The sequence below is a fragment of the Neovison vison genome, chromosome 11 (genome assembly GCF_020171115.1).
Source record: "Neovison vison isolate M4711 chromosome 11, ASM_NN_V1, whole genome shotgun sequence".
Taxonomy (NCBI): Eukaryota; Metazoa; Chordata; class Mammalia; order Carnivora; family Mustelidae; genus Neogale; species Neogale vison.
In genome coordinates, this window is record NC_058101.1 from 50,824,028 (window position 1) to 50,839,378 (window position 15,351).

General features: G+C 40.3%; 1 protein-coding gene across 1 annotated transcript in view; it reads left to right on the forward strand.

Moving 5' to 3' along the window:
- Nucleotides 1-15,351, forward strand: part of ADGRA3 (adhesion G protein-coupled receptor A3) — a 128,461-nt gene that overhangs the window by 22,348 nt on the left and 90,762 nt on the right. The window contains exon 2 of the mRNA XM_044225899.1: nucleotides 15,106-15,177. Coding sequence (XP_044081834.1) covers nucleotides 15,106-15,177 — 72 coding nt within the window. The remainder of the gene's footprint in view (nucleotides 1-15,105; nucleotides 15,178-15,351) is intronic.

Here is a 15,351-nt window from a genome sequence, read left to right on the forward strand (position 1 = left end):
GTATAGAGTATTCCCTGTTTGATTAAAATGCCAAATAACTTGGTTCTTATTGTATCATAAATATTAAGTGTCCAGTGTTCTTTATGATGTGTAGATGTCTTGAAAAATGGGGCTCTCTTTTCTCATGGAGCTGGTGTGTTTGTAAGATAAGATGAAGTGTTCTTTAATATAGAGTTTTCCATTTTTAGGCATGTCAGACGTGTATCTAGCACGGCATAAAAAACCGTTTTGTTTTTCTTAACCAAATGCTATTTAAATACACATAGACTTACTGTTCAGTGTCAGAGCAGAAAAATAGATTATTTCCTTTTTGTTTATGGAGCCGCTGAATAAAGAATCTGAAATAATCAGAAGAGAGAACAGGCCTTAAAAAAATGTCAGGTCTTTCATTAAAAATGCATGGAAACTTGAAAGGTTATTTAATGAACCATTTGAATAGTTAAGTGTGAGCCTCTGCCCAGGTTGACACCTGTTGTCTTAGTGTAATTATTAATGGCACCCTGTGTTATTCTCAAGTGTCTGTTTGATGATAAATTAGATTGTGACCCCACAGTAGTATGTTAGCAGTGGATGTGTTTGACTTGCTGTCTCCTTTTAATAATTATTCACCTCACCGAGATTAAAATTGGAAATACTGTTGCATACAGCTTCAAGAAGGCAGGTGGATACACTGACCTTTTCCCCTAATTCGCCATGTCTGTGGAAAAGATCATAAAACTAGATGATAAAAACACCTGCATGTTTTCAGTGTCTGTTTGGAAATGTAGAGAGTTTTTTTTTTTTTTTTTTTTTTTTTCTTTAGCATGGAACTCAAAAATTTTATTAGACCATGCCTGGATGTACATGGCTTTTTGTTTGTTTGTTTGTTTTGTTTTTTGTTTTTAAATTTGTTTGCCTGGCATATGGCTGGTTTTTATGTCTTCAAACTGGAGACATGTTCTTTCGTTTTGTTTTATATACACGGTTATTAGACATGACTTTCTTAATTGTGGTAAAAGACATATAACATCATTTCTCACCATTTCTAAGTGTAAATTCAGTGGCGTTAAAGATCTTTGCAGTGTTTTATAGAAACACTGTCACTGTCTATACCCACAGCATTTTCATTGTCTCCAACATTAACCCTGTACCCACTATGTAATAGTTCCCTAAGCCCTCCTCCCCTGCCCCCTGCTGACCTCTGTTCTACTTTCTGCAGACGTTTTCCTCTTATTTAATTGTAGCCATTTTTGACCAGTTCCGGTTTTTAAAAAAATTTATTTAATTCAATTTTTTTAAAAAATATTTATTTACTTGACAGGGAGAGTGAGAGAGCACAAGCAGAGGGGAACAGCAGAAAAGGAGAAGGAGAAGCAGGCTTCCCGCCAAGCAGGGAGCTTGATGAAGGGCTCCATACCAGAACCCTGGGATCATGACCTGAGCCAAAGGCAGATGCTTAATCATCTAAGCCACCCAGGCACCCCTTGAATTTTATTTTTTTTAAAGTAATCTCTAACCTACTGAGCCACCCAGGCGCCCTAAAGTAATCTCTACACCCAACGTGGGGCTTGAACTTACAGCCCTGAGTTCAATTGCATGCTCCACCAACTAAGCCACCCAGGTGCCCCACTACCTGTTCCCTTTTTTTGTTTTCTACCCCCTGGAGCCCCTGTTATTTGCATATACTCCAGATTCATGATGTGCCTCCCAGTAGTGATCCTCTTATCTTTTATCTGCTGAATTTAAAAAGTCAAGCCATATGATCTCACTCATATGTGGAATTTAAGAAACAAAACAGAGGAAAGGGGGAGGAAAAAAGAGACAAATGAAGCAGCCTAGAGAGGAGGGGGTGGAAGAAACAGGTAATGGGGATTAAGGAGTACACTTATCATGTTGAAAAAAAAAGATGCTCAAAATCATTATTTCTTAGGAAAATGCATATTAAAACCATAGTTAGATCCCACTGCACATCGAATGGCTTTAAATAAAAAAAATTCTGCCGGTTCTGGGTGCTGGGGAGGATGTGGGGCAACCCCTCATACAATGTTAGTGGGAGAGCAGGATGCTACAGTTCCTCTGGAAAAACAATTTGGTAGTTTCTTACAAAATTAAGCATGAATTTACCATATAAGCCCGCAATCAGCCTTCTAGAAAATTACTAAAAGAAAGACAGACATATGCTTGCACAAAAACCTCTCTTCAGATATTTATAGCTGCTTTATGCATATCACCAAAATTTGGAAGCAACCCAGATGTCCTTGAGCTGGGGAATGCTAAAGCGTGGTCCATCTCTACCATGGATTACTTACTCAGCAAGAAAAAGGAGCACACTACTGACACGTGCAACTCGTCACTCTCAAATACATTAAAAAAGGGTGAGGGGGCGGGTAGGAAATGATCTCCTAGCTTTCCTGGTTTCTCTGCCCACCCCACCTACCAAAATAGCATTTTGTGTGCTCTAAAGCCTTTGTTGCCTTTTATTAAGTTACTTATGTGTTCACCTTTTCCAAACCCAAGAAATGAGCAGGACATGTAAAGGGACACCTTACAAAAGAATATCTAGAAATGGTCAATGAGCACATTAAGAAAAGCTCCACATTTACACGGACAAAAGTACAGATGAGATACTGCTGCAGACCTACTGGAAAGGCCAAAATCAAATAGACTGTCAGACTCTGGAGAGGATGTGGGAAGAACTGGAACCATCACACAGGGCCAGGGGGGACTGTGAAGAGGATACAGCTGCTCTGAGTTCAATGTCTTATGTATGTATTACCCTGTGACCCAGGAGTTCCAACTCTGCAGATTTACTTAGTCCTCAAAAGGACACACACAGCAGTCTTATTGTAGTTGGAAACTGGAAACCCAAATATTGATCAACAGGGAAATAGTACACAAATGGAAGTATATTTCTAGAGTAGACTACAACTCAGAAATAAAAAGGAACAAATCAGAATACCACAGTGTGGATGAATCTTTAAAAAAAGAAAAAAAAAAAAGTCAAACAAAAGACATACCCATACTGTGATATACCCAAACTGTGATAAATGTCCCCCGCAAAGGCCAACCTGACTTATGATGATGGAAGTTAGAACGTGGTTTCTATGGGCTGGGGGCATCACGTGGGACGAGCAGGGGAGCAGGGAGGGGCAGGGAGGAATTTTCTGAGAGGATGGTGATGGTCACTTGCTCTGTCTTGTTGGCGTGGTGATTACAAAGGCATGTGGAGTGGTCAGGTCATCACACTGAGTACTTCTGTATGTTTTATTGTATGTATGTTACAGCTCAGTAATAAGGCTAGGATTGTACATTAAAGACATAAGCCATGTTCTTCCAAAAAACTTAAATTTTATATGCTGTTATTACATCTCTGTAGGTTGTCTGACTTCTTTGTCTTTTCTTATGTAGTAGATTTTATGTCCCATCTGATAGTTCCATGTTAAAATCAAACACAAATGGAGTCCGTACTTGAAAATGCTTTGAACAGACGAAACCTGTTAGTCGTACAAGCGATGCTTAATTTAGTTTATTTTGCAAGACAAGTAAGGTTAACTTGACCTGGGTCACTTCTTGCTTATGGCTCTGAAAATCATAAGCAGAACTGAAATAGTTCCCCCAAATTGAAAAGTGGTAATGACTAGCCAATTCCCTCTCATTTTAAGAAAATTCTGATGTTGTAACCAGTCACTATAGATCATAAATACTCGCCGCCTTCATGCTCTGTAAGCAGTATTAGAACAGTGTGCCTCAGAACCCCATTCCATGTTTGGTGGGGGTACTGTGGGTTTTGTAGTCTTTTTTGGTGTGTGCACAATGGTTTCAGAGGTGGGATCCCTAGACACAGACCTCATACAACCCCGAGGCCAGTGAGCAAACTGTTTGTGCTTACTGTTATCTCTCACCAACTGTAGAGTTTCTTAGGTCAGTCTCTAGGATCCTGGCTCTGCTCTGGGTTTTGAGCTGTCCAACTTTGTGCACACTTGCTTTCTGTTTGTCTGTTGAAGCTGCTTTGGTAAGTCATCCTCCTTATCTGTAAGGGGAGAAACCTGGGATTCCCTGAGTTTTAGGCAGTGGTGGATTTACCCCATTCCCCATGGTTTGTTTTAAGGAATCTAAAGGTAGAGGTGGCTTCCAGCTGGTCTAAATCTTTTTTTCCTCCCTTTTAGAAAAGATGATCCACTTTAGGGGTACCCTTGAGAAGAGGATTTCGAGTCTCCCAAAAACAGTGAAATGTAATCTTTGGTTGGTTAACACAGGCCTCCAGAAGACAACATGGCTTAGAAATACCCTTTCTTTCTTTCTTTTTTATTTTTTAAAGATTTATTTATTTATTTATTAGAGAGAAAATGAGCATGGGGGTGCAGAGGTCAGGGGGAGACTTCCTGCTGAGCAGGGAGCCTAATGTGGGACTCAATCCTGGGACTGCAGGATTGTGACCTGAGCTGAAGGTTGTCTGTCAACCATCTGAGCCACCCAGGCTCCCTCAAATAGCCTTTCTAAAAACAGTCGTTACAAGGAGACAAAACACTGAAGACAAAATCTCCGACTGAGGCTGAGGACTCGACTCTCCATCTAACCCGTCTGTGCATGACTGTCCCGATGGTAATGTTCCATTCGACCTCCTCTCCCCTCCTAAGTTCCTAATGTCCTTGAGAGGAAGACCATCCCGTGAACTGTGGATCACAGCTGCAGCAAAACGTAAACCCTTCACCCGAGTTGTGGTTTGTAAAGGATTGTCCAGGCCTAAAGGTGGATCAAACTACATTTGTAAAGACTTCAAGATTCTTACTGGAGCTCATGACCCTGGATTTCCTGCTTTATAACAATTCACTTACATGCGGTAAGGAGGTGCCCACAGGTGGCTCCATGCAGATGATTGGAAAGACCCTTCTAAAAAGTTTTTGAGGATCCCATCACACATGCCTCAAAAGAACAACAACAATTTAAAAAGTGAGAAAAGTCACTCCTTGAAGCTACACCCAGGATTTTTCCTGTGAGAATTGACTGGGCCATGGTATAGGCCTTTAAGCAAAAAAGGGGCAAATCGGTTTATAGATTTTTGATTTTGCTTAGAAGAAGTAGTTAGAGAGCATTTTGGTCTCCAGGACTGCAAAGCTGGTAGTGCCTTGTCTGCTCATTTCCTTAATGGGCTTCTCCCTGAGCTTCGTGATTTATTAAAGAAACATAAATTAAGACGGGAGATCACTCCCCTTTCTGAGCTCCAACATCTTGCGCAGCATTTTGAAAGAATTTTAGAACAGAACAAGGGTTGTCAAGCAAATCAAGTCATGGCTCTACAATTAACAGCCACTACAGGGGCGTCAACCAAACTCTAGAACTAACTTTGTGCCTGCCCGTGTTGACAAGGATACTTGTCAAGACTGTAAGCAAAAGGGACTTTGAAAAAAAGGACTTTGCCCGCAAACAACCTAATTATCCAAGAAGAGGGAGCGCTCAACCTTCAGATCCCCAAGATAATAACACTGATGGGGCTGAGGAACCGCCTCGGAAGCTACTCCCAGTAATTCCTATGAATCATCAGGGTGAAATGAAACTTGACATGAATGAGAGATCTGCCCTGTGCTGGTAGATTCCAGAGGTCCTCTTCTACTCGAAATCCCGCCATGATACGCCAGGAATTTCCTCAGGGTAACAAAACTCTTCTGGTGATAGGTGTGAGTCAAGTTCAAAGAGTTCCTTTATCAGAGCCCATAGTTCTTTCCCTTGGCCCCTTCCCTGAAAACCACGCTTTTCTCTTACGAGACACTGACTCTGTGAATCTGCTGAAAAGATTTTCTAAATTCGGAGGCCAAATACATTTTGTCTTTCCCCAACCTCATAAATCTGTTAGCTTAGTTTTCAGACATGGGGGTCTGATCTCATGTAACTCCTCAGCCAAGCTTTGCTAGTGCTGCCCCTTGCCAGCCGGCCAGAGCTGGGACTGCTGCCCAGCTCTCCCCCTACCACTCACAAGCTCAGGCTGCTAGAAGGGCAGAGAGGGGTTCGGGCTGAGCACACCTTTGAAGCAGGTCAAAGCCAGACTAAGGAAACCATGACCCCTTCAGAGGACCCAGCAGCCAGAGAGAACGCAGGAACAATCCAGAAATCTGCTTCTAATGACCTGTGTCCAAAGTTTAACAGGAAAACAGTGAATCACCAAAGTAGTCCTTAGTCACAGTTTACTGTACACTCATCAAAAGACTGCAGACCAGGGCGCCTGGGTGGCTCAGTGCGTTAAGCCACTGCCTTTGGCTCAGGTCATGATCTCAGGGTCCTGGGATCGAGTCCCGCATCGGGCTTTCTGCTCGGCAGGGAGCCTGCTTCCTCCTCTCTCTCTCTGCCTGCCTCTCTGCCTACTTGTGATCTCTCTCTGTCAAATAAATAAATGAAATCTTTAGAAAAAAAAAAAAAAAAAAAAAAAAGACTGCAGACCAGGAGCACTGGGACCCAAACATGGAATGAAGCTCCAGGGTATCTTCTAGGAGTGTGAAGGCAGTGAGTGCTGTTTGCAGGGACTGATAGTAATATTAAGAGTTATTGTAAATGTAGAGGAATTGGTTAGTGGTTACCTCATATCAACTTGGAGTAATGAGGTCAGTTTTGCTTACAATTTTCAAAAACATAAGGAAGAAGTGACCCAGCTTGGCCTGGAACTTTTGCTATTAATGACATTTTACCTCTTTATCAGTTTCTTTTTCTTTCTGTGTGTGATAAATATATTTTAAATGCACACATCTTAACCCACTGATCTTTTTTTATTAAGGTGATTTTGACTTCTTTCCATCTTTTGTCTTGATAGTATCATTTGAATATCGATGAAGATAGGGTTTTGTTTGCACTTTTACTCAGTTAAGTTAAAAAGCCCCCCCCCCATTTAATTTAATCATGCATCACTGGAAGTTTAACTGCTTCTCTTATAAATGAGCTGGTGGCTAATGAGAGCTCTGAGCTGCGTGAGTGATCGTTCTCTATGACACATGAAGGAATCCCACCAACCTCTCCTAAATGTTAAATTCTGAGAGATTTAGCATTTCTACTGCCTTTAATTACGCCGACTGCTATATAATATGTAATCTTCTATTACACAACTTTTTATTTCAGTGCTGTATCATAGTGAAACCTTAATGTGTAAACATTAAGCCATAATTAAGGATCCAGACTTAAAATTCATCCACAGTTTGTGTGTATGCCAACAGTGACAACGACTGATAAATTCTTAACTTACTCCTTTTCCTAGCAGCTGGAAATTTTCCTTTGATACCAATTTTAAGATAGTCCTAATTTTAGAAGGGTGAAAATGTGGAAAACAGTAGCTTAGGACACTTCTATTGCAGTATTAAAAGACGCGAACTAGATGTATTCTGGTAGAATTTTTTTTTCTTTCCCTCTCCCCCCAAATAAATTCCTTAAGCTTCAGAGAGAAGTCATGAGAACAGCACCGAGGTTTATTCTCCTCGTCTGTACCATAGGAAGCTGGGACATTGGGTACATAGGAGATGCTGGGTTATTAGTTCCTTAAGAGGGATCTTTGAATGCAGAACCTTAAACCCAGCCATATTTTTATTTTATTCATTTATTGAAAAGATATTCTGGGCGTCTTGCCATTTGGATCCTTTGGGAAGCACAGCCAAGTGTTAAGAAGAGCTTAGAAGTACAAGATTTGTGCTGCTGGAGTTGCATCTGGAAGATGAAGGGAAATGAAGCAGACGTGGGCACACGACCCTTCAGACTGGGATGCAGAGCTGGCCTCTGAAAGGAGAGGGGAAAGGAAGGACGGTTGGATAGGACAGTTGTGCAGAAGTCTGGGCCAGTGCTGCTGCAGAGATCGCCCCTTGGAGAGTCTGTGCTGGCCAGGAATGGAGAACCTGTCACCCCGCTGTGCTGAGTCCTTGGCTGGCATTGTTTACAAAGTGGGCGGACTTTGCTTGGAAACTGAGGCAGATCCCCGGGACAGCTGCAGCTGGAAGTTCTCTGCTAACCACCCTCCTTTGCAGGGTCTCTCTTGAAGGAAGATCTGAGGAGTGCACCTCCGTGGCCACCAGAGTGTCTTATTAAGTACCTGGCATCATTCGAATCTTAACTGTGCTACTTGGTTTGAATCTGAACCTGGATAAGTCCCCAAACTCACAGGTTTTAGTTTTATTTTATTTCTTTTTAAAGATTTTATTTATTAGTACAGGAGTAGGGGGAGAGGGAGAGGGAGAAGCAGGTTCCCCGTTGAGCAAGGACCCTGGGATCATGAGCTGAAGGCAGACGCCTAACCAACCGAGCCTCCCGGGTACCCTGCAAATTTTAGTTTTAAGGAAAATAATACTGATGTCATAGGGCGTTTCTGAGGAGTAACTGAGAACAGCCATATAAGGAGGGGATGCACGATGGGCTCACATGTTCACTGTTAGATCCACTGTCGTGGGGATGCAGAGATGGTCAGGTTCAGAAAGATCCCCACACGGATTTCACCCAGTCACGGGAGACACGGCAAATACACAAGTCCCTGTACAGGAATTTCACCAACTTCAAAGTCCTCGTTAAAACAAGGTGATGTGGCAGAGTTGGCAGGCAAAACATCATTTGACGCACTGGAACTAAAGCCTACCACCCAGAATTTTCTCTGCAGAGCTGAATGAAGGGATGCATCAAGAACTGTGGACACATTAGCAAACAGACTGCTAATATTTAGGACAGAATGTGCATGTTGCCGATGGCGTGCTGAATTAAATGTGATTTTAATACAAAGATTTCTCAGATTGATGAGGAGTTTTGCCATCTAGTTAATATTTACTCTTACTTGCTAGGAAGAATTAAATTAGAAAAGAACACTTGATTTTCATTTGCCGGAAACCAAAGATTAAACTGGGACAGAGTGTGCTAAAACAGGCCTTGACAGACTTTCTCTTTCTCCGTAAAGGGCCAGATAGTAAATATTTTAGGCTTTCTTGGCCACGACAGCCTCTGTTGACACTACTCAACTCTGCCGTCATCGCAGGAAAGCTGCCGCAGACAGTATGTGAACAAATGGGCATGGTCGTTTGCCAAAAATATTTTAAAAACATGGAAATTTATGTTTTATGGAATTTTCATGTATCATAAAATACCATTCTTTTGATTTTTTTTCCCCCAACCATTAAAAATATAAACACCATTCTTTGAAGCCCACAGGCTGTCCAGACAGGTGGTGGGTTGGATTGGGCCACCCCCTGGACTAGGACTTCAGCGAACGTGGGAGTAACCAGTTTTCATTAGCAGGATAAATGAAGCAAAGCACCAAAAGGGACTTATGAGGAGTTAGCATAACTGATTTTAGCTTATCACAGGTGGTCCTAAATTTTTAGAACATGTGCCTATGAAAGTGTCTCAGAAGCTTATCCTAGCCATATTGTCTGTTTTGTTTTGTTTTGTTTTAAGATTTTATTTATTTGACAGAGAGGTAGAGAGCACAAGTAGGCAGAACTGCAGGGAGAGGGAGAAGCAGGCTCCCCGTTGAGCAGGGAGCCCAATTCAGGGCTCTATCCCAGGACCCAGGGATCATGACCTGAGCCGAAGGCAGCTGCTTAAGTGACTGAGCCATCCAGACGCCCCTTTTGTATTTGATAAAGATGTAGCAATAACAAGTATTACTCTACATAATAAATCTAATGCAGAATCAGTTTGTGTTACTACAGTTTCTGTTGCTTGAGCAAATCAGAGATGTCGAGGGATGGAGAATTTTAAAATGTAAATGCATACCTTCAGTCCTTAGTATGTCTTTGAACTTTCTGTGTGAATGCCTAAAGAGCATTCTCTCTTCCCATTCTGCAGCCCCTCATCTGCTCTCCCATTTTGTGGGTCCTGTATTTCATCAGAACCAATCCTCTATTCCTGGAATCAACCTAAATATCCAGTCATTAAGTTTCACAAATAATAGTGCAATGAATAATTTTGTTGTCTAAGTATATAATTGCATGATTTAATATATAACATGTATATAGCACAATTGCAAATTTGTCTTTGGGATAAATTTCCAGAAGGGGAATTAATGGATCAAAGGTTGTAAATGCATTTGTACTTTTGCCTTCCATAATGATTATATTGATTGAGAAGAGACTATGAGCCGTGGTTTCCCTCTGATTATAAAATGTGTTATCACGTTTTTCTTGCACTCCTTAAGTGAATTATGGTATCTTGTTTTAGTTTTAATTTGCATTTCTCTCATGATTGTGGTTGTATATCCCTTCATACGATTATGATCCATTTGTGTTTACTTTCACTGAACTGTCTTTTTATGGCCTTTGCTAGTTTTTCTACTGGGGATTTTTTTTTAAAGAGCTCTTTATATATTTGGGAAATGAGGCCTTTGTTTTTGGTAATAGTCAGAAGTATTTGTTGTTTATCTTTTAACATGGTTTATGATTTTAAAAATGTAGTCCTCTTTACTCCTTAGTTCTAGAAAATCTTTAGTTATTGTAGCTTCTAAATCTGTCTGCCTTTCATTTTCTCTCTCTCTTTTTTTTTTTTTTGTCTGTATGAGACTGCCCTTGTTTTAAATACGGTAGTCTCTTAGTCTTCCCCCTTTCTTTTCTAAGGATACTTGTCACTGGATTTAAGTCCGGCACTAATTGAGGATGATCTCATCTCGAAACTTTCAGCTTCATTACATCTGCAAACATCCTTTTCTCATTAAGGTCCTAGTCCTGGGTTCTGGGTGGGCACATCTTTGGGAATGCCACCATTCGGGCCATTGTAAGAGCAACTATTTGATTGTTTTACTTATTTTCTTCTCCAGGGGTCGACTTATATTCTGTTACTAGTTCAAGAATTATATTACTAATTATATTACTATAATGTTTGATTTGAATATTTAGAGCTCTTAACATGTATTTTCAATTCCTCTCTAAAGGAAGATTATTCTGTGCCTTCTGCCATCCAGGGTGTGGGTGCTGTGCCTAGCATTCCATTCTGGGACTTGCAAGAGCAAGTGACTGAGAACTTGTAATACTTCATTTTAATTTTTTCTGCTCCATAAACTTTTGATTTTTTTTTTTTAAAACATGTCTACATTAGGTCTTATTCCTTTTTTCATGTTTCAGCCAAAATGATATATTGAACTAACCTGATACTGTGTTAAATGTAATAATGGACGTCAAAGTCTTCTTACAGTGTTTAAATTCAAGAGGCAGGAGCCCAGCATCGCGTTCCTAAGCATTGTCTATAGATCAGGTGGTGTTAAAACGTCGCTAGTAGAGAACAGAAATGGGTATACATAAGCTTTATAACTTTGGTCAAGTTTTATTCTTTACATTCAGTTACGTCCTAGAAAGTTTGAAATTTCAAAGATGTCAGCAAAAATATTGATTAGAATGGGTTTTAGGTTTATAATGATACGTGAGATTATGCATTTGCTCGCTCCACAGTCTCCGGTCTCAAAATCGAGTATAAAAACTGTCTGCAGAGTAGATTTATTCATACCGATCCTGTTTTCTTGCACAAAATCCTTAAACACACCAAGTAATGGATAGACTGAATATATTAACATGAGGTTGTAAACTGTATTTTTAAGGTTACAGTTATAACTTTTTAAGTGTGATGAAATGTCTTCCTTTTTACTCTTCTCAATAAAATCTATCATTTATTGTACTAAAGCCTTTATGACTGAGCCAACGACAGTCCTTTAGCTGCAACAGTACCGAGTGTAATTCAGCTGGCGCCCTGACAGTTTTTCATAAGCTCCCTCCATATTTGGGGATCATTCTTCACCATACACAGGGCAGTCCTGTCACTGAGTCTGTTACCTGGTAGCCTGCGTAGTTTTCCTTTGTTTCTTTAGTTCTCAGTTTATCGGTGATAAATTCTCAGTCACCGTCGGGTTCAGCAGTTTTGCTCATGAGAATATGAATACAGAAAATTACAAGAAGCTACAAGGGAACTTGGTGGTCATTCTGGTCTGATTTTTTCCCTCTTGTAAGTGGTGACATTGAAGTTCAACTAGACCTAAATCACTTACTCTTGAGGCGGGGGAGTCTCCGTTAAAACCTGGGCTTTGGATCTCTACACCATTGTTCATTCCTCTACTTTTAGGGTCTATTCATAGTGCCTCTTAAGTTGCAAACTGTAGCTGCATAAACGTTTCTTGAATATAAATAAATGTGAGCCTTTAATCTCAAAGCTTAAAGAATTCCTTCAGTGTTTATTTCTTAGATAGAATTATATGCAAAATTAACTCCATTTCAAACTCTCCCTGGTTAGGAAGTTTCTAATGTTTTTAATCATCAGGAGAGAAAATATTTAAATAGTAAGAATTGTCGGCTAGATATTTCAAAAGGCACTACAAGATTATAGAGAGTAAGAAAAACTCATAGAAGCCTCATCACCAAGGTGTTGATCGGTTAGAGTGTGTTTTTTCCCAATCTTTTTTGTTTTTTGTTTTTTTTTTTTTAATTTTTTATTTTTTTATCTCTGCAGAGATTCTTTCAATCAGTGATACCAATTTTGTTTGCCTCTGAACTAAGTGCGAGCATTTTCCTTTTTATCAACTTTGCTCTGAAAGAATCCTTTTTTAATGGACGCTTGAAGTTTTCTTTGAATGTGCCATCATTTTACTCTTCCTCTTACATAATGCTGAAATAAGGTCACAGGGTATCCTTTTTTGTCAGACTTGGGGACGTGTTTAGGGACGATGTTCTGAGCAGCATGGTGGGAGGGTCTTGAGGATACACTGAGGGGCTGCTTGAGAAAGCTTTTTTCAGTGACCTTGGTGGCTGTGAAGGAGAATGAGTTTGCTTTTGCCAGAGCTAACTACCTCATTTGTAAAAATCTTTGTAATTTTGATTAGAGAAAATGGTATTGTATTTTAACTGTAGTGTTTTTGACCACCATGTTTTCTGTTTTCTGGGTCCCAATGGTCGACAATGCCCTGTCCTTGTTTTAGCCATGTCTTGGGAGAGAGGCAAGATATTACATGGTAGGGCGCCTGGGTGGCTCAGTGGGTTAAGCCGCTGCCTTCGGCTCAGGTCATGATCTCAGGGTCCTGGGATCGAGTCCCGCATCAGGCTCTCTGCTCAGCAGGGAGCCTGCTTCCCCCTCTCTCTCTGCCTGCCTCTCCATCTACTTGTGATTTCTCTCTGTCAAATAAATAAATAAAAATCTTTAAAAAAAAAAAAAAAAGATATTACATGGTAATATACTTGGATTGCAAGAAACATTAGAATGAGAGAGGATGTGTGTCTTAGAACCAAGGAAACAGAATCTGAAATTTAATTAATACTCATTGAATGTGTCATGGGTTTCCTAATTTCTTTCTAGTGTTTATGAGGTAGATATGTTCTTCCTGTTTTATGAATGAGGAACACTTACAGAGAGGTGGAGGGACTAGCCAAGATCAATGGAACTTGAAAGCAAGAGAGCTGAGCTCAAACACAGCTATCCTTGACTCGAGAAGCTCCTAATAATCATCCCACAAAAAAGACTCTGAAAGGTGAATCAGTCTGAACAGAGATGTTGTTTTTGATTCCACTCATATCAAAAGAAAATCAGATGTCAAATGGCTATTTTTGTTTGAAGACAAATAATTAAAGGTTCTTCGTTTAGAATAATGAAAGTAGAGAAACTGAAAATGAATACCTGAACTCCGAGGACCCAGAGGCATTCTGTTATTTGTATATATACAGAATTGCTGTGTTGCACCGTCTGGGGGGAGGGGGCCCTGTGCAACTTTGTACCCCATGTGAAGGGCACCCCTGAAGTGCATCACGGTGTGTGATGCAGAGCTTTGTGCCCATGAGGCCAGCAGCGTGTCTCTGGACCTACGTTGACATATGTTGAACGGGAGGTTTGCAGTCGAGATTTTTTGGGTTTGTGATCTGGTTCTGGCATTTGCTCCGGTCACCTTGGGCATTTAACCTAGTTAATTCTTCTCTGCCTTGGTTTTCTCATGTTCTTATCTCGATGTCTGAATCAGGTAGCTTTAGCACACTCACTTTCTTTATGGAGAATCTTTATTGGTGCTTTAGCTACAGGGGGCGTATAGCTACAATGCCTAGAGGGGGAGCAAGAACACGGAGTGTCTTCTTATGCAAGTCCCATCGTGCGGGTGACTTGACTCCGACTTCTTGAAAGAAATTCTTTTTTTTTTTTTAAAGATTTTATTTATTTATTTGACAGAGAGAGATCATGAGTAGGCAGAGAGGCAGGCAGAGAGAGAGAGGAGGAAGCAGGCTCCCTGCTGAGCAGAGAACCCGATGCGGGACTCGATCCCAGGACCCTGAGATCCTGACCTGAGCCGAGGGCAGCGGCTTAACCCACTGAGCCACCCAGGCGCCCCCTTGAAAGAAATTCTTGGTGTTTGGTCATATTTTTAAGAATATTGTCCTGGGGGCGCCTGGGTGGCTCAGTGGGTTAAAGCCTCTGCCTTCGGCTCAGGTCATGATCCCGGGGTCCTTGGTTCGAGTCCCGCGTCGGGCTCTCTGCTCAGCGGGAAGCCGGCTTCCCCTTCTCTCTCTGCCTGCGTCTCTGCCTCCTTGTGATCTCTGTCTGTCAAATAAATAAATAAAATCTTAAAAAAAAAAAAAAAGAACATTGTCCTGTGTCCTGATGTATCAGATAGAGTATTACAGTGGATCTGCCCGTGATGTCTGGATGTTAGGGAGTGTAAAGGATGTTTTCACACATGTAGACAGTAGATTTGCATACTGTTAAATTACAAATAATGTTCAGCATTGAAAGATCTAGAGGATGCTTTATTTCTTTGTAAGAGCAGTATTTTATAGCATGTGACACATTTTTCCCATTAAGTTTCTAGTTTTTAAGTAAGTATGTGACTTATATAAGTTGATTAATTATATAAGTATATGTGGTGTTCTTCTCATATGGAACTTGAGAGCTATTTTCTGTTCACTTCTCTCCCTTTTTACCTTAAAATTTTTAGTCAAATGTGATGGGAACAATTTAAGAGGTGATAAGATGAGTGGGCTGTTTTAGGTGGTTTCTCAAAGACAGAGAAAGAAGCTCCTGTTTTTGTCAGGCATCTCAAAAACTGCCTAATAAGTGACTTCTTAGAATTCCTTGTAGGTTTAAAAATAAGGAGCTAAATTATTTTGATATTGATGGTGTACATATATTCTGCAACTTACCTTTTTTTTCTGTCATTTTTAGGATTCTGAGTAACAATAAAATATCCGAGCTGAAGAATGGCTCATTTTCTGGGTTAAGTCTCCTTGAAAGATTGTGAGTATTTTTTAAATATCTTATTATTATTTTACTTACTGCATTTTTTTGTTTATTATGAGCTTTCTTTGAGTGAAATACAATACTTAGCTGCATTTTTATTACAAGTCTTTTCCTGAACTCCTGACTTTTTAAAATAAAAATTTGGAGTTTTCCCAAAATTTTATTATAAAA